The sequence below is a fragment of the Physeter macrocephalus genome, chromosome 15 (genome assembly GCF_002837175.3).
Source record: "Physeter macrocephalus isolate SW-GA chromosome 15, ASM283717v5, whole genome shotgun sequence".
NCBI lineage: Eukaryota > Metazoa > Chordata > Mammalia > Artiodactyla > Physeteridae > Physeter > Physeter macrocephalus.
In genome coordinates, this window is record NC_041228.1 from 76795014 (window position 1) to 76822984 (window position 27971).

General features: G+C 39.3%; 1 protein-coding gene across 6 annotated transcripts in view; it reads left to right on the forward strand.

Annotated features, from left to right (window-relative positions):
• Positions 1-496: 496 nt before the first annotated feature.
• Positions 497-27971, forward strand: part of TMEM68 (transmembrane protein 68) — a 33893-nt gene continuing 6418 nt past the window's right edge. The window contains exons 1-8 of one of the 6 annotated variants that reach the window (XM_055091010.1): positions 497-627; positions 7598-7642; positions 8235-8437; positions 8529-8628; positions 17073-17240; positions 19865-20058; positions 22404-22512; positions 27226-27365. In XM_055091010.1, coding sequence (XP_054946985.1) covers positions 8384-8437; positions 8529-8628; positions 17073-17240; positions 19865-20058; positions 22404-22512; positions 27226-27365 — 765 coding nt within the window. In that variant the 5' untranslated portion in view covers positions 497-627; positions 7598-7642; positions 8235-8383. Of the gene's footprint in view, positions 628-1180; positions 1576-7597; positions 7643-8234; positions 8629-17072; positions 17241-19864; positions 20059-22403; positions 22513-25107; positions 25169-27225; positions 27366-27971 lie in introns of those variants that run through there. The other 5 variants (XM_024126940.2, XM_024126937.3, XM_007102625.4 and 2 more) reach the window with 5 other exon arrangements.

The window sequence follows — 27971 nt, forward strand, 5'->3', positions numbered from 1 at the left end:
GCATCTTTGCTGTCACGTGACTCTGCAGTGCCCTGGGAATGACCACCTTCTTCCTCTTCTGTAGCTTGCTCTCCTGCACTGTTGCCATCGTCTTTAACGTAGTAGCCTTTTAAACCCAAACTGCACTATTTCTGATCTTCCACAAATGCCCTGGAGCAGAGGCAGAGGATGCAGGAGCCCTCCCGCAGGTCTTCAAGGAAGAGACACATCTCCGCCACGGAGCTCCACTTCTCGCAGTACATCGTAGCGCCTCAGAGGAGGCGGCCACGCGGCAAACGGCGCGGGAAGGCCTCCGGGCCGCTCTTCGGCTGCTGGGGACCGAGGGCAGGACTGGAGGCGCGCCCGGCTGCCGGGGAGGGACGGCCCCAGGAGCGTTCCAGCCCGGAGCACGGGAGAAGCCGCAGACGGAAGTGGTTCCGGGGGTGGGGACACAGGAAGGGACGGGGCGACGGGCGGTGTCACACTCAACGCTGCTCGGGCTGCAGCCGGCGCTTGGCTTTTTCCTTCCGGGTCTCTCGGGGAGAACGGCTGTTCGAGTGCCTCTGCTTCCCCGGGTGAGCCACCGAGGAGCTCCCGCCGCTGCTGCGGGGTGAGGGCGAGCCGAGCCCTCTCTGCTTGCTGCCTGAGGTGCGTCGTCCCCGCCTGGGCCTCCCCGCGCTCCTCGGCGCCCTGCCAGCCTCGGGGGCCGGGGCGCCGCGGCCGCGCTTCTCGTCTCGCCGGGGCCGCGCGGAGTCCCCGGCCTCCCGCAGGACTCGGGCTTCGGCTGGGGCCCCAGAGTGGCCGGGAGGGAAGGCCCTGCCTGGGTCACAACGAGCCCATTCACCTCGGCCCGCATCTCCCCTCGCGCCCCAAACGCTGCATTTCGGCGGGTGCGGGCTCCACTTGGGTCGGGGCGAGGTGCCTTCCGCCGTCCCTGCAGGTCCCTGGGCTTCCCGGGGCCGCTCTGACAGGGAGGCGAATGGAGCCCACTGAGTGAAGCCGAAGGTGGTCGTGGGGAGGGGGTCGCGTCCACACACGTCAGTCCCGGAGGGAGTCCTGGTCGATGCCCCTTTATACCACCCGTGTGACCCGGGCGGGCCACGGAACCCTCCTGGGCCTCGCTGTGAGCATCTGTAAATAGGGATGATTCGTAGGACCTGCTTCCTCGGACTGCTGGAAGGACCGAAGTGGGTATCAAACCTCTCACCTGTGCTGGTAATAGTCCGGGTGGGTGCATACTCTGGAGGCGCCTGGCCCTGTTTCGGTCTCCGGAGTCTGCAGCCTGTGAAACAGGGCTCAGCCCTCCAGCTGCTGATTATATACGAAAGATACATGTGCACAAACCAGGATGTCGAAAACTGGAGCAGCGCTGCTGGATTTGAAAAAAGCAATCAGTGTTTGGTGCGTGGCATTGGTTGAGATCGCCCAGGCAGTTTCCTCTTGAAGCACGTTCAGACTTGAAGGTTGTCGGAGCACTTAGGACTTGGCTTGTGCGATGGATGCCGAAGTTGGTTTGGTATTCCTTTAGAATATGTAAGAGCTAAGATAAAATCCAGACGTTTAGAATGGCCCCTAATATTTTGGCCGCATTTACTGGTGAGTGGAAGTAGAAGGTTAATGTTCAAATGAAATGTTTATTCCCGCATCCTTACTGCTGCCTTACTCATGTTAGTGACTCAAAAAGATAAGACTGCTGCACAGTTATACCAGTACGGTTGTGTTAACGTTTGGGGGATGAGGATAGTTAAGAAGATAAGGGTGGAACGATAATTATGAAACAGAGTGGAAGATTTTAGCTGGGAGTCGAAGGACATTCTAGGATTGAAAAAACAACAACAACAAAAAAAACCACCTTGAAAGGTAATTCATCTCAGAACCTAGAGTTCGAAGCTTGAAATCCAAAAGATATTGCTTTAGAGATAAAATGGTTGAGTTTGCCAGATATCATAACTGAAATATTAAACTTCAGTTTTATTGATGGTTTGAAGTAGAGTGTACTCACTAAAACGGAGTACAAAAGCCCTGTTGAACCATTATTAAATCGGCAAAAAGGAAAAGGGAAAATTAATTTGGGTTTCAGTATTTCTTGTGATTGGCATTTTCAGCGCATCCTCAATGTGGCTCACATACTAAAAGTAAGAAATGAATCTGCTACCATACATGGTGCTAAAAGTACCAGTAATGGTTAAAAAAAAAAAAAAGGAATAGATTTATTTCCTTAAGTTTTTGTAGAAAACAAAACAAAAAAATCCTGTTTTATTAGTTTTTGAAATATTCTGATTTTAAACATCTATAAAGTTAATTCTTGTAAATGTTCCTTGCCATCAATATCAACATGCTGATATTTCAGCTTGTCAACTTTTTCTTACAAGTTACGTGAATTCCAGATGGGAAAATATGTGATGCATAGGACTGTTTCACTGGAGATTTTTGGGGGGGAGGGGTTAGGAAATAACCTAGAATTTTGGTAACTAAAATATTATATCTCCCCCAAAACATCTTTTTTTTTTTTTTTTGCGGTACGCGGGCCTCTCACTGTTGTGGCCTCTCCCGTCGCGGAGCACAGGCTCCGGACGCGCAGGCTCAGCGGCCGTGGCTCACGGGCCCAGCCGCTCCGCGGCATGTGGGATCTTCCCGGACCTGGGCAGGAACCCGTGTCCCCTGCATCGGCAGGCGGACTCTCAACCACTGCGCCACCAGGGAAGCCGCCCCCCAAACATCTTTTAACAATTATAGTTTTTATTGGATTAAAATAAAGTGGTAGGGAGTCACGTACAGCCTATGGTAAATTGGAGGGGAAGAAGAACCAGGCAGAAATAGAGGGAAGGTAGAAATTGCAATCTTAATATTTTCAGCCTTTCTGTTAGAGAGAGAGAAAGAGAGAGAGAGAGACTTGAAGTATAATGAAAATCAGAATAGGAAGTAGGAGAACTGAGTTTTAATTTTGGCTCTTGGTTTTTCACTGAATTAATTTAGTAACTGGGTAAGTCAACTTGGCTTTCTATTTTTAACTTTTCCACAAAATTAAGAGGTTGTATTCATTGAGTTCTAAGGCCGTTTTCCCATTTTATCATAAGTAAGTACTTTATCAATTCAAAAGCTTGTTATTTAAATTCCTTTGATAGTTCTCTAGTGACAAATTTTAGGACACTGTCTTGGTCCACATTTTTGTCAAAAATTTGGATGAACAGAGTTTACATCCATCTGTATTTAGTTAGCCAGCATTGGTTAGGTGCCTAGTATGTGCTAGGCATATTATTCTAAGTGCTTTTACATACGTTTTCTCGTAACCGTCTATTTAGTGACATATCCCCTGTGTTTGGAATAGTGCCGAGCACAAACTACATACTTGTTTGATAAACATTTATTGAGTAAATGAATTAAAAACCGAGTGATGTAAGTCTTTTGGGGGGCATCCTCTTCCTTATACACTGTATTCTATCCCCTCTGGCCTAGGCCTCAACAGTGATCTCTCTTGCATCATCCATTTCTCGTTCTCCCATTTATACATCATCATTGGTATTAAAAACGGCTGTATTTTTGTTCATCGTAAGACAACAAACTTGATCCACATTCCCTTCTGGATACACACCTGTTTTTCTGTTCCTTTTTGCAACAGTAATCCTCTGAAGAGTTGCCCGTATTTGCTATTTCCAATTCATTCCCTCCCATTCTTTCTTGAACTTTCTCCACCTGACTTTTCTCCCCACTCTATCAAAACCGTTCTTATCAGGGCTTGTCAGTGCCTCTGTGTTGTAAAATCCAAGGATCAATGATCTTTATCTTACTAGACCCCCCAGCGTCATATGAAACAGCTGAGGACTCCTTTCCTGAAACACTTTCTTACTTTGACATCCAAGATGCCACGCCTGGAAGGAGAATGCTGGTTCCTCAGTGGCTTCCCAGCTTCTAAAATGTTGAATGCCCCAAGGCTCAGTCTTGGAAACTTTTTAATTTTATATTCACTCCCTAAAGGGATCTTCTTTGGTTTTACGGTTTTCAGTACTGGTCTGTATGTCACCGAATCCCAGGTATATTTCTTTAGCCCTGACCTTCCTGCTAAACTCTGCTTGTGTCCAGCTGCCTACTGAACATCTCCACTTGGATGTCCAGTAGAATCTTAACGGGTTCAGTCCTGAATTCCTGATGGCCGGGAATTCCTGGGGTGTCTAGACCTGTTCTTCTGGCAAGCCCATCCTCTTACAAGCAAGCTAACGATGATGATGATGATGATAGTAACACTTGTTTAGTGCCTTTATGGTGGAAGGCACTCTTCTGAGCTTTTCTTAACGACAGTCTCATTAGGTAGGTACTGTTGTTATTCTCATTTTATAGATGGAGAAACTGATGTTAACGTAACTTGTCTGGGTCACACAGTAAGTGGCAGAGCCTCCCAGGATACAAACCCATGTTGCCTGGACACCGTGAGGCCATATCGGACTTCTCCTCTCGCTCACGTTCTACATGCGTTCACCAGCATATCCTCTTGGCTTTATCCTCAGAATATACCCAGAAGCTGATCATGTCTTACGGCCCTCACGCTGGCACACCTGTCCTAGCCGCTTCATCACTCATTTCAGTGACTGCAGTAACTTCCTGTTTGCTCCCTGTGCAAGGTATTCTCAACACAGCAGTCATTGAGAACCCACCCTTCTGGTGCCTTTTCCATCGCACTTAGGTGAAAGCTGGCCCACAAAGTTCTGCAGTGCTCCCCACTTCTGACCGCCCCGCCCCTGCCCCGTCCCTCTTCCTCAGTCTGACTGCTTTGCTGACCACTCCAAGCGCACATCCTTTGTACTCACTATTCTTTCAGCTGGAATTCTCTTCCAAACGCCCACCCGGTTTGCTTCCTTACGTCCTCAGGTCTCTGCTCAAACGTCCTTTCAGAGAAGCCTTCCCAGACCACGCTGTATAACGTAGCAGCCTTCTCCTCCTTACCCCCTTGCCTGCGGGATGTTGTCTCCATGGCACCCCCATCATCTAATGTAGTATATCTAAGTTCTACTGTTAGCCCAGTTTATAGATCTTAGCAAACCCAGGCCCAGGTGGGTTACTCTACCTGCTCCGATCGATATTGGATAAGCAGAGTCAGTCACAGGGCGTGACCTGAGTGGTGAAAGGTTACGGAACCAGGTCCGAGGAGTGGATGAAAGGATTAACAAGGATTCTGACTAGAAAAGAGGATTTTGTAGCTTTGTGATAGCTGTCCTAAAACTTAAGAGGTTGTCTAATGGAAGAGGTTCAGTGGTACAGAGCTAGGTCCATGGGGAAAATTCCAGTGAAGTAAGTGTAAGGAAGATCTTTTTAGCATTTCGATGAACGGTTTTGATGGTGGAAAGGGCACCTTTTGAGTGTTCTGTTCTGGAGGGTTTTAAATCAAAATCTGGGTTGATCATTTTTGGAGGAGGTCCTTGCGTGCAGCATTTGGTCGCTGTTAGTAGACGGCTGGATCTTGTGAGGGGTCCGCATAGCCTCTGTCCCTGGGTGTCTGCCTTTGCACTGTCCCTCTCCCCTCTACTGTGTGTGTTAAGTGTGTGTAATAAATCAGAACGTAACTATGGACAAGAGGTATAGTTCTTTTACCAATTTGGGTGGGGCGAGGTACAAAAGAAGGTTTTAAAATCACAAGATTTTACAATCCTATTAAAAATTGGAAATGAAACTAGATTTTTTTTAAAGATTTTTTTTGATGTGGACCATTTTTAAGGTCTTTATTGAATTTGTAACAATATCGCTTCTGTTTTATGTTTTGGTTTTTTGGCTGCGAGGCATGTGGGATCTTAGCTCCCTGACCAGGGATCGAACCTGCACCCCCTGCTTTGGAAGGCAAAGTCTTAACCACTGGACCACCAGGGAAGTCCTGAGACTAGATTATTGGGACAATTGTATTAAGCAGTAAGGGTCAGATCACCAAAATGATTGGTTTTCAGGCCTGGGAAAAGCTTCTTTTAGTGTATTTGAGAGGCTATCATAAATTTTAATGTATTAATATTTGAAAGCGCTTTCTATTGAGATGTAATTCATCATAATAGTCACCATTTAAAAATGTGCAACTCAGTGGTTTTTAGTATATTCACAAGGTCGTACAACCATCACTACCATCCAATTCCGGAACATTTTCATTATCCCCCAAAGACACCTCTGTTTCCATTGGGAGTCACTTCTCATTGTCCCCTCCCCCAGCCTCTGGCAGCCACTAACCTTTCTGTCTGTGTGGATTAGCCTGTCCTGGGTATTTCATGTAAATGGAATCATACAAGTTGTGGCCTTCAGTATCTGACTTTTTTTTTAACTTAGTATAATGTTTTCAGGGTTCACGCATATTGTAGTATGAACTAGTACTTCATTTCTTTTTGTGCCTGAATAATATTCTGTTTTCTGGGTATAGCATATTTTTATCCATCAGTGGATGGGCATTTGGGTTGTCCCTTTTTTGGCTATTATGAATAATGCTGCTGTCAACACTTGTATGCCGATATTTGTGTGAATATATGTTTTCAGTTCTCTTGGGTGTATACCTAGGACTAGAATTACTGGGTCAAATGGTAACTCTATGTTTAGCTTTTTGAGGACTGCCAAACTGATTTCCAACGTGACTGCATTTTATATTCCCACCAGCAATGTATGAAGGTTCTAATTTCTCCATATTATCAACAACACTTGTTATTTTCCTTTTTTTTTTTTTTGAATATAGCCATTCTAGTGAGGAAAGCTCTCATTTTAAAAAGTAGTAACTTTTGCTATGTTGCACTCTAAATGATCAAACACTGGTAAATTTTAGCGGTTTGCCTCTTTAGATGGATTGATTAAAATGTGATGTAAATAAAACACAGGTTGTGGGCTTAATGTGTGCTGTGTCCACCTTCCGTTACCGTAACAGGCCCAGATTTCTCACAGATAAATGCTATTGGTTACGAGGAAACTGGACTAAATCCTCTAACCCTGGAAGAACAAGTCAATTCTGTGCCCTGCTAATATGCCAGTTATTAGCAAGATAATCTTGGCTTCAAGACAACATGTAATTGCTCTTATATATCTGTCTCTCCCTCTCCCTCCATCCCTTTCTTTCATTTTTTCATTTCCTGCCTCATCCTCAAAGGACTTGAGATGATTTTCCTTAAGTTTATATGGTATGGAATAAGGATAAAATATCTCTAAGGGTAGAATCGGAAGCAGAGAAAATAGGAATGGAAGAAGGAAATCTTATGTAGGAGAACATGATCATGAGGGCTAATATAATTGCATCATCGAATCTCACGTTTGACCGTCAGCTTATTATCTGGCAATTACTAAAAAGAGACAGAGTCTGTTACACATCTCAACTTCATACTATTTCTCTGAAGAAGCAAAGTTTCTATAGCTGTGAATTTAAAAAATGTCTTAGGTGGGGCTTTATAGTGTGAAACTAAAACAGTGTATAGAGGTGTCCTCACTAAAAGCATTGGTAGTGTGAGTATAATTTTTAATTGTGATACACTAGTACAGGGCTGTAAGCATAATTGTCACACATTGGTCAATGTGTCTTGCCATTTATTTTATGGAAATTCTATCTCTGGGTATTAATGATTATCTTTTTTAAAATCATATTTTTCTTCCTTTTATACACTGTGTTTTTCAGAATACAGACATTGAAGCTTGGGACAAGATATTTATCTAATTTCTGGTAAGTTAAGAGAATGGTTTAGAGAATGACGTAGAATAATTGTATGCTGTATTTTTTCAATCATTTAAGATACAGGAGAAATTTTAGTGACTATAAGATAAAAATGACACTGACAAATTTGTATTATTGTATAATGTCAGAGGAACAGAGAGCTTTTCTATAAACTTGCTTGTAAAAGGTAATATCTAAAACTGTATGTCATCATTTCCTAAGAATTGGGTTACTTTTATTGAATCAGATATTGATGTTTTCTTCTGTGAAGAATAGTTATCTCAACATAACCTAGTTTAAGATACAAACGTTCAGTATGATCCACTTAAGATATAAGTCACATTATTAAGATCAATCTGAAATTTCATTCATCAGCTTTATTTTCCTCTTGTAATTGTAGCTTGTGAGTTATTTCAGAAGCTAAACCCAACACGCTTCACAAATGAAACCCATTTTCACATTTAAATCTGCAACAAAGTTAACTTGTTAACAACCTACTCATTTTTGGTATTAAGGAATGACTACACAGTATTCATGTAGGCTAAAACATTTAACATTTCAGCTGTGAAGAGAATAACTTTGAATTATTTTTCCCTTTTAGTGGCTAAATTAAAGATCTGCCATGACGTCGAAGAAAGAGACTGAATTTGTCATTTTCACCTAAAGAAAAATGATAGACAAAAACCAAACCTGTGGTATGGGACAGGATCCCATGCCCTACATGACTTGTCTGATCCACGTACTCGAAGAATGGTTTGGTGTGGGGCAATTGGAGGACTACTGGAGTTTTGCAAACTATCTCTTGTGGGTTTTTACACCACTCATACTTTTAATACTTCCTTACTTTACTATCTTTCTCCTCTACCTTACTATTATTTTCTTACACATTTATAAGAGGAAGAATGTATTAAAAGAAGCTTACTCTCATAATTTATGGGACGGTGCCAGGAAGACGGTGGCAACGCTGTGGGATGGACACGCGGCCGTCTGGCACGGTAAGCGAGATTACTTTGAGTTCTGGGCTCCTGCTCGTGTGGGTGGCGCTGAAACCGTGTTCTCCTTCCATTTGGTTGATTGAGGAAATATTGAAAAATACAATGGAAGCGATAGTTACTATTTCCTGTTCCCTGTTTGCATGCATTGTGCATATATATGTCTTTCGTAAAATGATTTTTTCTGAGCACACTAGTTTCCATTAAAAAAAGAACCACGTAATAATGTAGACTATTACTATAAGCTCAAATAAAAAATTAATAGTTAAGAATCTAAGAGAGTAAGAGGTGAATTAAAACAGTATAGAAAGCTGTTTTGAAAATGCTTTATTTTGCGTTTACTTCCATTTTGTTCAAAATAAATTTGACTTTCCCAGTGTAGAGATTTTTAAAAAATGAAATATTAAGTAATATTAAGTAGTAATAATATTAAATTAGGCATACTATATATACCAAAATTTACCCGTTTTCCGTTTGCTGTGTGACTTATTCAGCTGACGTGCTGTCGTTGTAATCCTACGCATATGCCTGCACATCTTTTTGGAGCACTTGACTATGCCGTACAGTCGAAGGCTTAACGTGCGTCAGTTCTTAACATCGCTGTAGAGAGAGTCCGTGTGTTACCTCCATTTTACAGTTTTCCCGTAAGGAAACTGGAGAACAGCGAGGTCGTTGTGTGCCCGAGGCACGCCAGGACCCCAGGGAGCACGCCAGGACCCCAGGGAGCAGGGCCGGGTTGCAGCCCTGAGTCCTGGCTCCAGGCCTGTGCCTCTCTGATCTGTGCTGCGCCGCAGGCTTGTCGCTGCTTGCGGCTCGGGGTCAGAGTCGCGCAAAGTCGTCAGCAGCTTTGCAGACAGGAACCACGTGCCGTCGATGCGCGGAATCCTTAGTACTTACCCATTAATACGAATGCCCTTGCCAGTCCGGACAACCCTCACACCTGCCCGTGGTCGTTCACCCGAGGCGGGATGCCGCTTCATCATTCCGCGACCAGAGGCCGTGTCTGTGTGGACTGCTCTTGTTCATTGTCTTTAAAGCAGTGGGACAGAAATTCAGTGGCCTCGTTTACGGTACTCGGGAAACTATGTCCCCCTCCCACTTATAACCCCCTATACTTCAGGGTAGTATATATTGTAAGGAATTTGAATTTTTTTCTGTGTCCGGAGACATGATTTAATGTGGATAAATTCAAGTGTTAAACTTATTTTGTAGGAGCATATATAATTTTGAGGTATTTATTATTTATTTTTCTGAGGTATTTAAAAATATGCACCTGTGGCTCAGAGGAAGTAAAATATATAGTTCTTACCATGTTTTAGTGTTTTATTTATAATAATTTAACATATTTTATTAAGATAAGTGACGCTTTTAAAAATGATTTTCTCCACTCTGTTCTTCAGTGACATACACAAAAGGTATTTGTGTGCATATTTGGATTTTGCATTGATGTCAAATCAGTTTTAATTTATGCTTTGTAAAGAGTCTTCAGAGGAATTTTTTAACTAATAAAAATGTTCATTTTAGAAAATGTGGCGAGTAAAAATAAAGAAGAAAATAATAGTCACCTGAAATTTACCATGCAGTCGAACTCTGTGTGTTTATTGTTTTTTGTTTGTGTGGCAGACTAGTATTTCCATGTCACTGAGCCCCTTACATGACTTATGAGGACTGTATGGACCCTGTAAATCCTATAACTAATTTACTTACCTGTTGAACTCTTGTTTGTTTATAACTGGCTTACTGTACGTATCTTTGTATAAGAATCTATCCAGTGTTTCCTGCTTTGAAGTTAAATTTTACCCTTTATCATTTTTCAAAAAAATCTGATTCTACTACATCAAGAAACATGAATTTGGTATTTCTTAAATACCTGCATTTCTAGGTAGTCTGTCAATGAAGCCCCTACCCTCAAGTCGCTTACAGCCTTTAAACTATAAAAATTTTGACTTTTTTACTTTACATTTTACTATTATTTTTTTAAAGAAATGGACATATTTTATTCACTAAAAGGGTCCTATAAATTAAACCATATGTAGTAGAGCTTTTTATGGGAAAATTAAATTGGGATTTCAGGAGAACATTCCTGCTGTCCTTCAGCTGGGTAAGAGTTTCCTTTCCCCTCCTCTGTCTTTCCCCCAGGGAAGGACTCCTGGGTCCGATTCCTGAGTTCAAACCAGGCTCTGCCAGTCACCGCTGGGGGACCTTGGACAGGTTACCTGATTTCTTCTCCCCTCCCTTCTCCCTCTTCCTCCTCCTCCCTTCCTTTTGCAACAGTTATGATTTTTTTGAACTTCATTAAACAAAAATTTAGAATTACAGAAAAATTGCAAAAATAGTGCAGAGTTCCTATTTTTCACTCAGCTTCCCCTAATGTTAACATCTTACATAACCATTTGTAGAGTTATCAGATTAACAGTGCTATAATACTACCAACCAAACTACAGATCTTATTCACATCTTACCAGTTTCCCTGCCAGTGTCCTTCTACCAGGATCCCATCCTGCATTTAGTTGTCACGTCTCCTCCAATCTCTGATGGTTTTTTAGTCTTTTGTGACCTTCAGACTTCTGAGGAGTACTGCTCAGTGATTTTGTAGACTGTCTCTTAATTTAGATCTGATGATGTTTTCCATAAATTGATAGAAGTTGTGCATTTTTGGTAAGAATCCCTCTGATGGTGGGTCCTTCTCAGCACATTGTATCCAAGGTTCATGATGTTGACATGTTTTATTATTGGTGATAGTGACTTTGATCACGTGGTTAAGGAGGTGTCTGTTAGGTTTCTCCACCACAAAGTTGCTATTTTTTACTTTGTAATTGATAGATGTCTTGGGAGAACTCCTTTAAGACTATGTAAATAACCCTTCTCTTCAAACAAGATACTTAACTTTTCTGGACTTCATTTCCCTCTTCTGTAAAATGGGTTGTTGTAAGGATTCACTGGGCCTTGATGTAAACTACTTAGAATAATTTTTATTACATAATAAGAGTTCAACAAATGTTAGCTATCATCATTACAGAGCATCTTTCTCCAATAATTTGGAAAGCACCAAAATACATCACTTGTTTCTTGGTCACTGTTAAGTTTAACTTCACACACCCACTATGTTCAAGGTTCCTAGTATTTTCAAGGTATATTTTTAGGCTTTCAGAGTTTTGATTCTCATTGCAAGCAAGAAATGCATTTTGCCACCCAGTATATACATGCAGGTATATACTATTTCATCAAAAGTGTATATACTCTCTTCGTGCGACCTGCTCTATTTTCTATTCTACTCTCTCTTAATACTGACTATAACTGACTGAAGTGATCGCATAGCTCGGTGAGCGATGGCAAAACCAGCATTTGAAAATCACAGGGGCAGGTTAGCACGGGCGCATCTCTGGTAGGAGGTGTGGTGTGGGGAAGGGCATAGGTCGTGGAGTCAGACGCATGTGGGCTTGCGTCCTGGCCGTACCACCGTGTGACCTCGAGTGAGTTACGTGGGCTTTCCTTACTTGGGTTTCCTGCTCAGTGCAGGGACTCTGTGAGGACCAGGTGAGATAGTTATTACGGATCCAGTACAGGACCTGGCAGGTGAATGCTCAAGAAATGTTCATTCTTGTTTCTATGGGACAGAAGGGAAAGCACTATTCATGGAGAAAGTAACTTTTGAACGAGGCTTTGAAGAATGAGTGGGAAAGAAATTGAGTAACTATTTCACACCATTTTGTTTAAAAATTAAATAGACAGTTTTGCAGGAAAAGAGAAATGATCAAAATTGGTTCAAGAAGGAGAGAGAAACAGAACAGACCAGTAATCATGAAATAAATTGGAACAGTGGTCAAAGTCTGTATCCTCCTCCCTTCACAAAGGGCCGAGAGCCCACAAGTTATACTAAACTTTTAAGGAACAGATAATGCCCATCTGTGTTTGAGAGTGTAGGAAAAAATGTGGAGCTACACAGTTTATTTTGCAAAGCTAGCAGAACTTTGCCATCGAAACTAAGGAGACCACAAAAAGGAGATTTGCAGGTCAGTCTCATAGAATGTAGTTTTATAAAATTCAATAGTTATGATAAAAAAAATCTTAGGAAGTGAAGACTAAAAGGTTTATTTTGCAAAGCTAGCAGAACTTTGCTATCGAAACTAAGGAGACCACAAAAAGGAGATTTGCAGGTCAGTCTCATAGAATGTAGTTTTATAAAATTCAATAGTTATGATAAAAAAAACTTAGGAAGTGAAGACTAAAAGGTTTATTTTGCAAAGCTAGCAGAACTTTGCTATCGAAACTAAGGAGACCACAAAAAGGAGATTTGCAGGTCAGTCTCATAGAATGTAGTTTTATAAAATTCAATAGTTATGATAAAAAAAAAATCTTAGGAAGTGAAGACTAAAAGGTACTACTTCAATAAAGGGAATGTACCAGAAATCTTCAGCAAAGATGATCCACACTGGAGAAGTGGAGAAGTATTAAAGTGAGTCCCCTAAGTAGGGACCAGGGCAAGGAGGCTCTCACCACTACTATTTAACATTGTCCTGGAGCTCCTAGAAATAAGTCTAGAGATGAGAAAAGAAGAGATGCCTGAAAGAACCAAGTGAATCCACTTATCAGGACTAATCAGATTAGTTAGCAAGGGAAATGGGCATATGATAAACACAAAATTAGTAACTACTCAGATACCACCAATAATAATTTTTAAAATGGAAAGGAAAAATGCTACTTGAGACTAAATCTAACAGAAAAACATGTAAAAACTTTATGGAGAAACTGTATACTTTACAAATGGAATTCAAAAAAGGTGAAGTGGATAGAGAGAGTCTCAGCGTAGTAGAGATGTTGCTCTACAGCTCACACCCCCAGTTTCTTTACCAATTCAGTAGACTTCTAACACTTTTTCATCAACGTCTAAAATTCATATAAAAGGGCAAACAAGAATAACCAAGACAAATTTGAAAAAACAAAAGAGGAAGTTTTCCCCTATCATATCAAAACCATTAACATTTATAATGATTAAAATTACGGCGCTGGTACAGGGAAAGGATCATCACAAACAGATCAAACATGAAAAAGTCAGAAACGTGAATTTAGTAAATGATAAAAGTGGTATTCCAGATCAGCAGGAAAAGATACAGGAAAATATTTGATGATCTCCAAGTACGGAAGGTCTTAAAGAAGATGCAAAAAAACAAAAACTGTTCAAAAAAGAACCAAAAGACACATCAAAAGATGGGGCAGATCACCACAAGTCATTTACAACATAGCTTAGAAAATAATAAATTAGTAAGAAAAGAAATCCAACTTAAAAGTGGTCTAAGCATGTGGTCTAAAAATGGTCTAAATATAAATAAATGCCAATAATTATAACAGATTCATAAGCCCACTAGTAATTAGGAAAGTGCAAATTAAAACTGCACTGAGATAGCATTTTTACTCAAAAGATTGGCAAATAAAGTTTGTTGACATTAAAGGATGAGAAAGTGGAGATGGGAACGCTCAGTGCATGTGAGAAAGTACTGTAGTGTGGCCAGTCAGGAGGAAGATTTGGTAGTTTCTGTTATAATTTAAAATGGGCGCGTACCATACGATCAACGGTTGCCCGTCTTAGAATCCAGTCTAGTGATAAATTCACACATTCAGTGCACAAGGTTGCATATAAACGAAGGTTTCATTGCAACTAATATTTGAAAAATTGGAAACAATCCAGTTGTCCCTAAATAGGAAAATGGCTAAATGAACTGTGATAGGAATTCATTATGGAATACTTTACAGCCATTAAAAAAAAAAATCACTACATGTGTATATCAAGTAGATGTCCAAGGTACGTTGTTGAATGGAAAAACTGAGATTCGTTACTATAGTCCTAATAGGAAACTCCCTATATTAAAAGATGCACACACCCCAGTACTGAATAAAATACAGGGTGTTTTCAGGACCAGAAGATGAATCATTCATGGGTGAGATGTATGCGGAAGGATGAACCTGGAAAAGTAGACTGAAATTAGCCTTTAAAGGCTCTTGAATGCTATGCTCAGGAGTTTGACTTTATTTTGTAGGTAGTTTGCCTCTGTGTGCTTTCCTGAGGAAGACTCAGGATGGTATTGTTATTTTACCATAGTGGGTGGGTGTATAGCCTTAAAAATGGATTTTTGGTGACAAACTTAGAAAGGATCCATCTCTTAGGAGAAGATTATCCTTATCTGGATTCGTGATGCTGACGTCTAAAGCCAGTAGGCAGTAACTCATTTACATAATAAATAATTGCTATGGAGATGAGGCTACCTGAGCTCCCCGTGACCTTAGCTACGCAGGAAGCCAAAGAATCTGGAGAGTGCTTAGGCTCAGGGGACAGAGCAGGGGAGGTAAATAAATGCGCATCTCTCGGCATCAAATAAGAGAACCACAGTCGTCACAGAGTAGGGCTGTTTTCACTGAAGGGGCCCAGACCACTCGAAATGTGCATAAAATGTGCATATGGAGGCTCCCCGTCCCTGGACAGCGGATGGACGGACGGTGGCGATAGCTGCGTTCCTGCTTGCGTTCTCTGAGCTGCTGTTGGCCCTCAGACCCCCAGGACTGGGGTCCTGTAGGCAGGAGAGGACGGGGCCACACTTCAAAACCAACATTGCGAAGAGGGAGTGATAGATTTAAGAGTGTTTAGACGTAAAACGCACAGAAGCTGGTGACCAGGGGAATACGGAGTCTGAGGGAGGAGCAGGTAACGTGCCCCAGGATTTCTGCTTTTGCTCGACAGGGAAACATGGGACAGGAAGTGCTCCTTTAGAGGCGGTCACGTGAGCAGCACAGAGGAGGGAGGCGCCCTGAGTCCACGTGACACCGAAAGACTCTGACATCACTTGATCGGTAATTGGGACCTAAAAGGCCTTGACATTGACCAGAGTGTTTATCTATCTGCTGGTGCTTTTATAGCGAGGGGTGGTATGACCACATCCACGCTTTACGAGTGACACAGTTGAATATTGGGGCTTAATATTTAGTGGCACGATGGTAAACTCCAGTTTTTGTCAATAATGAATTGATTCATTGAATTTTCCTACTTTCAATCAGGTGATCTGGTATTAAGTAACAATTATTTCTCAATTCTTTTTTTTTTTAAAAATGTATTCTGGAAAACAAGAGAGAACCTCAGGAATATTCTGTACAGAATCCCTGAAAGAAGTATTCTTTATTTCTTGGAAAATTTATCTGATGGGACAATCGATCCTTTGGATAACGTCAGACAACTTCAGAGACTGTTCTAAGTAAATTGAATTATTTGAATTAGAATTTGGTAATTGGGAAGAAATGTTAAAAGTATAGACACGTACAGAATCTTGAAATATCATTAAATTTAGTTTTTAAAAACATTCTCTTGAGCCCATTTGAAATATTACCAAGTAGTTTATTCCTTCAGTAGTAGAGGAGGCGGGGAGTGGAACTCTGTCCCTGCCGGCGTCAGATACCTTTGGCAAGTACCGGTTCTTAGAAGCGGTGGAAGGCTTTCCTGCGCTTCTCCCTGGGCCAGGTTTTGCTTTTATAAGAGAAGCTTCCAGGAAGCGAGGGGGATTTTGTTTTCTGAATCTTTAGCAGGGTCTCTCGTGAGTCTCTGGCCTGCCCTGCCCCTGGTTTTCTCGTGCACACGTGCTGAGGCCTGCGTGAGGCTGGGGAGTGGGTGCAGTCTCTTGTTTGTCTCTGGGTTCCCGGGGATCCTACACCTACCGCTCGCCCACATTCGGTCTTTAAGTGTTTGTTAACATTTTGGTTGTTTTCTTCTCTCCCACTTTCGTGGCACCTGCCCTCCCTCCCACCCGGCTGAGAGAGCGACCTCAGCTTCCTAACCTGCTGCTTGCTTCTCCTTCTTGGGGTGGGAGTGAGGTTCTCTTACGGCTGCAGAGTTGCTTTTAGTTTTCTCCTTCTCTGTATTTGTGACTGTTAGCCTTCTCTAACAGTGAGAAACCAGGCTGACGTTATCCTTAATATGTAAACTGATTTGATCAGGCCCCCTGGGTGTAATCAGTCTCTCATCGCTGCCACCGTCCCCTGCTACTCAGGGACACCACCCTGCTCAACTCGGGCTCTGAATCCCATCCTCGTGCCACGTGGCTCCCCTCCTTTGCCCGCCCAGGCCCCAGCACCCTTTCTAGGCTCTTCTCCTGTGTCGGTGCTCTCGTGACCGTTTGGGCTTTGACTCGCCACCCCGGGCCACACTGTACGGATGCCCTCCTTGCCCTGCCTGGGCTCCAGCACCCACCACAGGCCACCCTCCACCCAGGCACCTACTGCACGCCGGCCTACCCAACCGCTGTAGGACCGATATATTCAGGGAGGGAGGGAAGGGGAAAGTGGATGGAAACGGGGGCTTGCTCTCCCGAAAGAAAGACTGAGTGTGTCTGAGTTAGTAACCGTCCTTTAGTATATAAATAAACTAATATTAAATACATTTTAAGTATCTGTATTTTGTCTAACAGGTTATGAAGTTCATGGGATGGAAAAAATACCAGAAGAAGGACCAGCACTGATCATTTTTTATCATGGAGCTATTCCCATCGATTTTTACTACTTCATGGCTAAAATTTTTATCCATAAAGGCAGAACTTGCCGAGTAGTAGCTGATCACTTTGTTTTTAAAATTCCAGGTAAACTTTCACTGTAGCTGGTGATATTAAAATGTTTAATTACCATGATCAAATTATGTGACAGTCTGTATGTCTGAGTTTAGTATCTGTTTTAGGTAATATATTTAAATATAAAAACATTATGGCCAAAAATATTATCTAATTTCTTTCTCTATTAACAGGTAGTCATTATTTTTTGAAGTTAAATCCTAAAAGAAATTGTAACTTTTGCCAAACAATTAATTTATATTTTGGTATAGAAGGTAGTTGATTTTTCATATGGTGAATTTTTCCATGAGATATTGATCTGGGAGTTTAATTTTATAGTAATTAGTGTTTGATTACTGTCAGTTTGATAGCAAATCAAAGTTAAAAAAAATTAGCCAGGATATATTTTGTCATATAATATTGCCTCAGAAATCCTAACCTAAAGAGCCTGTTATATCTCTTATCATACTTGACTTGCTTGGTAGAATTATAACTCTTAAGATTGAGGACTACATTTTTTTTAATATTCATATTCATAAAGGCTTCGTACCTTTTTAAAAAGAGTAATAAACTGAATGGTTTCAAACGTGATAAGACTTTAAAAAAAATCATTCTAAAGTAAACTCATTAAGATTAAATCTTATTTTCTTCTGTCACGAAGTCACCAGAAACAAACCAAGAAAGTTTATAGTATGTTCTCTGGAATTGTAAAAGCAAAAGCCAACCATCAAGCAGATGAACACCAGACAGTGAATGAAATAACAGTTCTCTTAGTGCCTTTCATAGACATGGTTAATGTTTCCAGCATCCTTGTGTCACTAAAAAGCCATTTGTACTTTGTGTATAAACTAAATTGGCTATAAAAGGTATTTCTTTAGACAGTAATATGATCACTTTATAATAAGCTTGGAAACTAGAGGAAAGATAAACATCATTATATGGTCTTACCCCCCAACATATATCCAGTTATCATTTTGATTTATTTTGCTTCATTTTTATTTATTCATTTATTTTTGGCTGTGTTGGGTCTTCGTTTCTGTGCGAGGGCTTTCTCTAGTTGCGGCGAGTGGGGGCCACTCACTATTGTGGCCTCCCTTGTTGCGGAGCACAGGCTCCAGACGCGCAGGCTCAGTAGTTGTGGCTCACGGGGCCAGTTGCTCCGCGGCACGTGGGATCCTCCCGGACCGGGGCGTGAACCCGGTTCCCCTGCATCGGCAGGCGGACGCGCAACCACTGCGCCACCAGGGAAGCCCCGCTTCATTTTTAATTTGCACATCTTCACGTTATGCAAACTGTTTTGTTCTTTTTTTAAAAATTTAGTGTAGCATTAACATTTTCCCATGTTTTATAAGTAACATTTTAAATACATGACTAAAATATTTACTTTACTAGTTTTCTCTTATGGAACATTAGGTTGCTTACTTTTTTTTCTTTTTATAAATAATAAATGTGAATATTTTTATTTAGCATTTGACTCAAAAATTTTCCCCTTTATGACCATCTTGTAATTTATTAAACCTCCCCCGTTTATTCATTTATCATGAGAATACAACTAGTGAAATCAGTGAACTTTTAACATAGTATAGGATGAGAATTATTTCTTCTCAATAATATTGATAATCTGGCTTCAGAGCCTTAAACCTGTGAGAAGTTTGGTTATTCTGCTCAGTTTTCACTGTCCATCCCCGTATTTCCCAGCCTCAAGGGATAATGTATACAAACATCAGTCCTCTCAATTTCCAGTTTAGGATTTGGTTAAAATATTTAATTACTGATAGGATTATTTCTTTCATCCATAAATAGTTGTAATTTGAAAAACTGTATAATATTAAGATGGGAATTAATTGTTCCTGAGCCAACCACTCACTTTATTAAAAACTCTTAATGATATTGCTATTATTGTTGATTTTAAGACATTTTTATTGTGGCATTAGCAGTATGTAACTTTTAATTTCAATAGATTTAACTGTGGCTTGCCAATTTTGGTAGGGCTAGACCAGTCAGACTCACATTCTCTTGAGTGATTCTCTTTCTTATAGGGTTAATGGAAGATTAGATGTGTGATTGCTGATGGGATGTCCTTTCTGATTGCTCTAATAAATACTGTAGACAGTGTTTGACCATGAGATGCAGTGGAAGGAGCTTTGGACTAGGCATACCTGGACCGGAATCTCTGCCCTGCCCTTTGCTAGGTGTGTGACTTGGAGCAAGCTTCTTAACTCTCTGAGTCAACTTTCCTCATCTGTAAAATGGGGATAAGAATCCCTATTTTCCCAGGTTTTTTTTTTTTTTGGCCGCCACACTGCACGGCATGTGGGATCTTAGTTCCCTGGAAGGGATCGAACCTGTGCCCCCTGCAGTGGAAGCATGGAGTCTTAACCACTGGACCACCAGGGAAGTCCCATGAGTTTTAATTAAGAATTTGAATATGTAGCCAGGGTAGTAGGTGATCACTGAGGAAGTAATCAACAAGACATAGCTTTAATTTACCAGCAATATTAATCTTATGTTAACCTTAAGAGTTGTTGTTGGTTTAAAAAAAAGAATTTACTGATTTAAGTGTAGATAGTACATTATGTAGGTTGTGAAGATTTTTGCTCTTGAAGAATTGGACAAGAAGTACTTAAGATATATCTTCATGCTAATGTTTCTTACAGGGTTTAGTTTATTACTTGATGTATTTTGTGCTATACATGGACCAAGAGAAAAATGTGTTGAAATTCTGCGGAGTGGTCACTTGTTAGCTATCTCACCAGGTGGTGTTCGAGAAGCCCTGATTAGCGATGAGACCTACAACATCGTGTGGGGTAATCGTAAAGGCTTCGCTCAGGTTGCAATTGATGCAAAAGTGGTGAGTTGTATAAAACTGATTATTAAAGGAAAGCTATGTCTACTTTAAAATAAATGCTTAAATAGCTTAAGAGTATATCAGAATTTAGATACTGTCATTGCAGTACTTTAAAAATTAGTGTCTTTAACTCTAAGATAACAATAGAGAAATATTCCTTGTGCATGGGAAGCCATCTTTACAAAAAAATTCAATCTGGAAATTTGCAAATATCTAGCAAAGCTTTATTTTATGCTTCAAAATCCAGCTTCTTTTAATCATATTTATGAAATTTTTGTATTCCTTCAGTTATACTTTTTTTCATAAGTATAATCAGTCCAACTCTGTATTTTAATCCCTTGGTTCAACTGAGTTGGCATGTTTCAGTGATGGCTATTGGTTGGTTTCATTATAATTCTTGTATCTGTGACCAATTTATATAACAATAGAGCTCAGATAATATATGGTTTCTACCATTTTTCATAAGCAAATGTGATCAGCTCTCTAATAGTATGAATAAAGATGAGAAAGAGCTATTGGTGTAGTTTAGATCTTTTTAAAAGAACAAATTTGTCAATAAAATTAAGTGTTCCTCTGGGATTCACTGTTATTATTCTACTTAGTAAACTGGAAAATCTGAATGCCATCTTGTTCTTTTCTTTTGCTTTGGAAAGTATATCTAAGCTTTTTGGTCTCTGTATTGTACTTTCTCCTATGAAACATTTATTACTTATGGAATGTTTCTTCTTTGTTTTCTGTTTGTTTTCATTATAGATTGTCTATCAGAAAAAGAAATCATAGCACTTGACAAGGTGGTTTTCTTTTTCCAGGCCAATTAGTTAGAGACTGCTGCTAATGCTTTCACATTTCTGTTTTTTTTGTGTGTGTTTCCACTGCTGTCATATAGACACCAGTCTGCACCCTTAGCTTGCCTGTATCTTGCAGATACAGACTTTTGATTAAAAAGGAGAGGATTATGGATGACTCCTTCTAACCCAAAAGCAACATTTGAAGAAGAATGGACATTTTCCCTTTATTTTTTAATTGCAGAGTTACAATAAAATAAAATACATTGAGCTCTATTCTCTACTGTACATATTTGTAATGTAATTCCTAGAAGTAAGTTATTGCTATAGTGCTTTAACAGTGTGATCTTGGTATAAGTTAATGTACTTGTCCAAGTGTTTAATAATGGACAGCATAAAAATTTAAACACTACTGTCCTATAGTAGATTATAAACTCCCTTAGGACAAAGCCACTTTTTATATTCTGAGTTCCTAGTACAATGACTAGCACTTAGGCTCTCTGTATTTGTTGAATTGATTTTTTAAACACTACAAGAAAGGAGTCTTTTGTATTTAAGTCTATGTTAATAGTATTAATGATACAGAAAATTAATTTATAGCCCATTTTATTTTCCAAAAAGTCTTATGTACTAAGGTAGAAAACGAAACCTTAGACTTTATGAATAATGTAGAATATAAGATGATATATGCACAGTTGTTCAGAAATTAAGGATAATCAGCATAAATGTACATTAAAGCAATGATAACAGCTAAAAGCTTAAAGGTAGTTCAATCTTCAGGTTTGTATTTTGAGAGAATTATTTCTTCCAAGGTTTAAGATAAAAGTGACAAAAATAGATTTGGAATCACACAGATTGATCATGGAATTCTAATTCCTCATCCTTAAGTTACAGTTTTAAGGACCATTGCCTGGAAGAAGTCTTGAAAGAAAAAAATTATATAGAGAAAGAAGCCCTTTTATCAATCCCTGAGTTTCTAGATAATTAATTAAGATAACCTAGATAGGGCTTCCCTGGTAGCGCAGTGGTTAAGAATCCACCTGCCAATGCAGGGGACACGGGTTCTAGCCCTGGTCCGGGAAGATCCCACATGCCGCGGAACAACTAAGCCCGTGCACCACAACTACTGAGCCTACGCTCTAGAGCCCTTGAGCCATAACTGCTGGGCCCACGTGCCACAACTACTGAAGCCCATTTGCCTAGAGCCCGTGCGCCACAAGAGAAGCCGCCGCAATGAGAAGCCCACGCACCGCAACGAAGAGTAGCCCCTGCTCGCCGCAACTAGAGAAAGCCCGCGCGCAGCAACGAAGACCCAGCACAGCCAAAAAAAAACCCCGATAACCTAGATAATTTAAGGTTTTTTATACAAAACTTGAGAAAATTTAATAAGCAGCCTTTTACAAGTTAATAAACAAAAATCTTTAACATTGCTGATTTACAAAATAGCACTGTATCACTGATAAATCTTGTACCACCCTAACCTTTCTGAGCACTTTTAAAGGCTTTATGTTGGTACCCCTGTACAGTAAGTAGGTGACATATGTAATTATTCCAATGTTACAGATGAGGAAACTCAGGCACACAGAGATGAAGGGATGGAGGGACCCTGTCACACAGCAAGTCAGAAGCAGAGCTTACAGTTCAGGACCGCGGGCAGCTGGTACACTTCACAGTGAGTCCGCCGACCCCCAGATTAGAGGGCCTTGCAGATCCGCGAGGGAAACCTTTCAGTCACATGTGGATACAGTTGTAAATGGCACCAGCAACTTATTTGAAAAAGTCCTTCTTAGGTCTCACAGAATTATCATAAGCTTGGAATAAAAAGTTACGACTGTTGTTACAAGACTAACCGCATTTAAATGGAAACAAAGGAATGGAAATTCAAGTGAAAACAATCTAGGTCATCAACGGAAATTCACAAAATATTGGCAGAAAATATTTAAGGCTCGTCTGCAAGTTGCAGGCTTTTTGATATAATCTAAATCACTCTTATTTTGTGAACTCCTGAGAATTCTGACTTTGCTAAGAGTTTTTAGGTAATTTCATAGCTAAATAATTTGGGGAAAAAATGAGCCCATTTACTCTAATTGGAAAGCAAATAACAGCTGTAAAAGAAAATAGCATTCGTTTCAATAAAATTGTTTATATGTATTATCCCAATCTATAAAAACCTTGAGATGGGATAATTATTATTCTTGTCATTTCATACATGAAGAAACAGGTTTAGTGACCTGTCCAATGGTTCCCACTTAAATTTTTGAGGCAAAGTTAAGACTCCAAGGCCACGCTCTATTCCCCAAGAATAGTTTTAACAAAATACACATTCTCTACCTCTTCACACACGTGTACATATACGTACAGAGATACATGTATACATGTAAGCAATTTGATTCTAGGTTACTTATGCAACTACCTTGTTATACAAAGTGTGCACAAACAAAGGAACGAACTACAGTATGAAGCTGGGATAAGGTAATGCTTGCAGCTGTAAGGCTGCAAGCTTGAATGTAAATTTAGAAACCAGGGTATAGCCTGGAATACTGAGTTTGTAGGGCGAGCCTTCTCCTGTTTAGTATCTTCTAGAAATGTCCAGCTTCTGGAGAGTTAGCCGTTTAAAGGACGATATATATACCTGAAGAGTCTTTATATAGTGCATCCTTCAGTACTAACTTCGGGGTTCATGCCAGTCAGTAGACGAAAATCTAGCAGCACTTGTCAGAGAAGGCAAAGTGGTGTATATATGAGCTGAAAGCGCTCTGTTCCTTCTTGGGCATCTTAAGTTCTCAACTCTAAAGACATTGTAGAAGTATTTTAAAACATTGGGATTCCAACCATCACTTTATTCTGCAAAACTAGTGGTGGTTTTAGGAAAATCATAATCTGAATTTTTTTACAAAAGAGTCAGTCTACTTTATCTTAGGTGTTAGCTTTGTGAATTAACTCCCTCAGGTTTTAAATTATTCATCGGACTGCTGCTTCTTTACCCGGCTCTTCTGGTTTTAAAATTGCTGCTGCCTGTTTCCTACCCTTTGTACTCAGAGAATACAAGCTAATTCCTTAGAAGCATTTTCTCTCTGTCCTGTTGATCCATTCCTTCTTTAGTTCACCTGTCACACTGTCTTTTAGTACCTGCTTTATTCCAGGCACTGTTCTAGATGTTTCCAGCAGTGAATGAAACCAAGTCTCTGCTATGGGGGGTCTTCCTTCTAGCGAGGGGAGAGAGATAATAAATAAATGATCAGTTAGGTGATTTAAAGGGAGTAAGTTTTATGAAGAAAGCTGTGCCTGTAGTCTCTTTCCTTTAGTCCACCAGATTTTACTGCTTTCCAAAGCTGAAAAGGAATGGCTTTTTAAATGTCAGCTTATTTAAATGTTTCAAACCCTGCTCACTCAGGCAGGTAATTCTGTATTAACAAATGCTGATAGTAGACTGTAAGTAAAGTGATCCTCGCCCCCCCCTTCCAGTTTTATCTACTCTAAAACATCATTTAATTCAGTATATTTTGTGTACCTCTTAAAGTGTTTCATTCAATTTTTTATCCACTTCAGTTTCGCCGTGGCGTAACTTCCTTACATGATCCTTTGCTACTTTATCCATTGTTTCATGACATTTAGATAAGGTCTCCATTTTTAAAAAATCATATTTAATCAATAATATTCATGGAAAAATAAAAACCATGAACTTTTGAGCAGATATCCTCCAAAATAATGATAGAAAGGGTTCTTTTATGTATATGTTTTTCCTTTTTTTTTTCTTTTTTTTGGTGTTGAGTATTATACTTACTTTTCATTGATGTTGAACATTGTTAGATTTAATAAGCTCACAAAAATACGGTGTTTCACTAATTCCATGACGGCATCTTGCGAAAACTTGTCATTTGAACATATGTAAGTTTCTCCATAGAGAGAATTTCTGTCTTGAAACTTTTTCTTCAGTAGCCCACTGAAACCAATTTAATTATCACATTCATTTTACGTAATGAAATTAATGATCACTTTAATCTTGAGTTTCAAGAGTTCATGTGGAATGATAGGAAAGTTGGTAAATGAAATATTATGTATTACCACTAGAAGGTAGTGTTTCCAATTTATATTTTTCTACAAATGATCATGTTAATTTTAGTCTGATAAATCATACTGGTGATAACAGTATACCTTTATTTTTTAAATGCCTTGGTTTTGTAACTTAAACAGGCCCTCAAAAGTTTGCATTAGAGACATCAACTGGATTAATGTATTTACTTTTTAATTCAAATTGTCTCTTTAGCCCATTATCCCTATGTTTACACAAAATATTCGAGAAGGATTTAGATCCCTCGGCGGAACAAGTAAGTTCTGATTCATATGGCTTTTCTGTTGTAATGTAATATTTAGAATGTAATATTTTAAATATTTGGGCTTTTGAACACTATAGGAAAACTTTTTGAATTATTACTTTAGAAAATGCATATACTATTTAGATGTTTTTCTCTTTAAAATCTAAATGATAACTGGTTCTAAGTAATGGTGGTTCTGGATGTTAGATTTTTGTTAAGAGTCTCACGTATATACTGAAGCTTATTTATCATGGGCTTTTTAAACTTACAGAGTGACTTTTCTAATTTACTGTGTTAAACCATGTTGTTGAGGTTTAAAACAAATGTACTTATTTGTAAATAAAGACTATCTTCCTAACTCATTCCTGAAGAAGTGACAGCTTTAAAAATGGATGGCAATAAAAAAAATTTGGTGGGGGGCAGAATTTGAAAGGCTATTTATCTTGAAAAATATATATATATGTTTGCATAAATCTCTTTTAAATTTAAAAAAATTAATTTCTATTGGAGTATAGTTGATTTTACAATGTTATGTTAGTTTCAGGTGTACAGCAAAGTGAATCAGTTATACATATACACATAGCCACTCTTTTTTAGATTCTTTTCTCATATAGGTCATTACAGAGTGTTGAGTAGAGTGCCCTGTGCTATACAGTAGGTTCTTAGACAAGAAAATATCGAATTAAGATTAACAACCTAAGGAGATATCATTTGCTTTAATTTATTTCGGTTACTTCTTGTTTTGTTTTTTTTTTTGAACCATGATAGATTTACATTGAAAAGTTCTTTTTGCCTCCCTTTAATTTATTGATAACAAAGTAAGCTTTGAACCTAGCTATAAGAGTGATAACAATTCAATGTGCTTTCTCTTTGCAAAGTCTCTTTTCTTTTTTAATTTTATAGTTTGCTTTGTACCCTATGGTTTATATATTATATTTGATTGATTGTTTTATATCCCTAGTGCTGTATTGTTAGTGTTCCTATCCACATTCAAATCCCATCCTGAAAACCTTAAACTTCTGTTGTTCCTTTTATGTCTGTGTTGGTATATTGTTGATATTCCATTATGTTTTTTTTAGTTCTTTTTCTTCAGATTTGGAATGGAAAAGCAGATTGATGTGATGTTTAACTTTTGTTGTGTAATTAATCCTTCTAATTTTCTCTCAGGTCATTTCTTTAGAATTTAAGTTGCATATCAGAAATTATTCCTAATTTTGTTTCTTTAACTGTAAAGTGGTTTGAAAATTCTTTTTGACTGCTTTTTTTACTTTAAAAGTTGAATCTCTCAAAAGTTGGTGTGTAGTGGTATTTTTTTTGAGTATTACTTTGGGTCTCATGGTATATTCTGTGTTTCCATATATAAAGTGTTTTAAACTTTCAGTACAATTCTTAATTATGCGTTTCATGTTGCTTGTCATTTTTTGGATTCTTTTTTTAAAACTTAGTCCATCAGTTTATGTTACATTACTACCACTTTTAATCTTGCTAAATTTCATTGTTGGTCATTAGCATTAATAATTCTTTTTCCTCGTTTACAGTAATGTTTTTAGTCTTTACTTAGTTTATTGGCGCATTTTAGTCTCATGTTTACTTGAATTTATTTTATGCTTTCATTTTTTCTTTTGTTTGTGTAAGTCACATATTTGTGAGTCTCTAGACTTTTTAGCTTCTAGCTCTTTGTTGCAATCTTTATGCTGTGTTTTGCAATAATAGTAATTAGTTTGCCTTTTTTAATTCTTATATTTTTAAAAGCTCATCTTTCCCCCCTAATTAATAGACCTCATTTTTTTGAGCATTTTTAGGTTTACAGAAAAATCGAGCAGAAGACATAGCGAGTACCCACAAACCTCACCGCTCCCCCGTTTCCTCTGTTATTCACATCTTGCAGTAGTGTGGTACATTTGCTACAATCAATGAAAAGCTCATCTTTTAAAAGATATTGTATTAATTGCCAGGAGGTGATCCTGTTTGCCTCCATCCTCTAAGTCTTACATAATTAATTTGAAAGTTTACAGTTATATGCTCAGATTATTTACCCAATTAAAATGATTTTGTTTTCTTTAAAACAGGGTTATTTAGGTGGCTGTATGAGAAGTTCCGCTATCCATTTGCTCCAATGTATGGAGGTTTTCCAGTGAAGTTACGCACCTATTTAGGTGACCCCATTCCATACGATCCAAAGATCACAGCAGAAGAACTAGCTGAAAAGGTAAATTATTCTTTCTTTCTTAGTTTTAGGACACACTTGTACTTTCAGGTTTTCTTTTAAAAATTAAATAATTCTACAAGCATGTTCTGGATCAGTGGTGATTTTTCCCCCAGGGGACATCTGGCAATGCCTGGAGACATTTTTATCGTCACCACGGACGAGACTCGGGAGGTGGTCGTGCTGTTGGCGTCCAGTGGGTAGAGGCCAGGGATGCTGGTAAACATTCTATAGTGCACAGGACACCTGCCCCGCCCCCAACAAAGAACCGTTCTTTCTAAAATGCCAATTTGTGTTGAGGTTAAAGTTCTTGGCACCGTTAATTAAAAGGTTTCGTTAAGTGATATTCAGAAGAAGAAAGCTTTGACCTCCGTGAAAAGAAATTGCTTTTGTCTGGTAGAAATACCTTGGGAGGAAAATGGAATCGTGTTTAAGAGTGTGGGTTGTGAAGTCGGATTGTTCTAGTGGCACTGTTTGTTTGCTCGGGCAGGGGAGCAGGAGAGAGAACAGAGCCCACTCACAGAGTTACCCCTGAGGGTCACATGTGATTGATGACATCCATCATCGAGAGCAGTGTCTGCCATCTAGTAAGTGTTCCATGACTGCTGG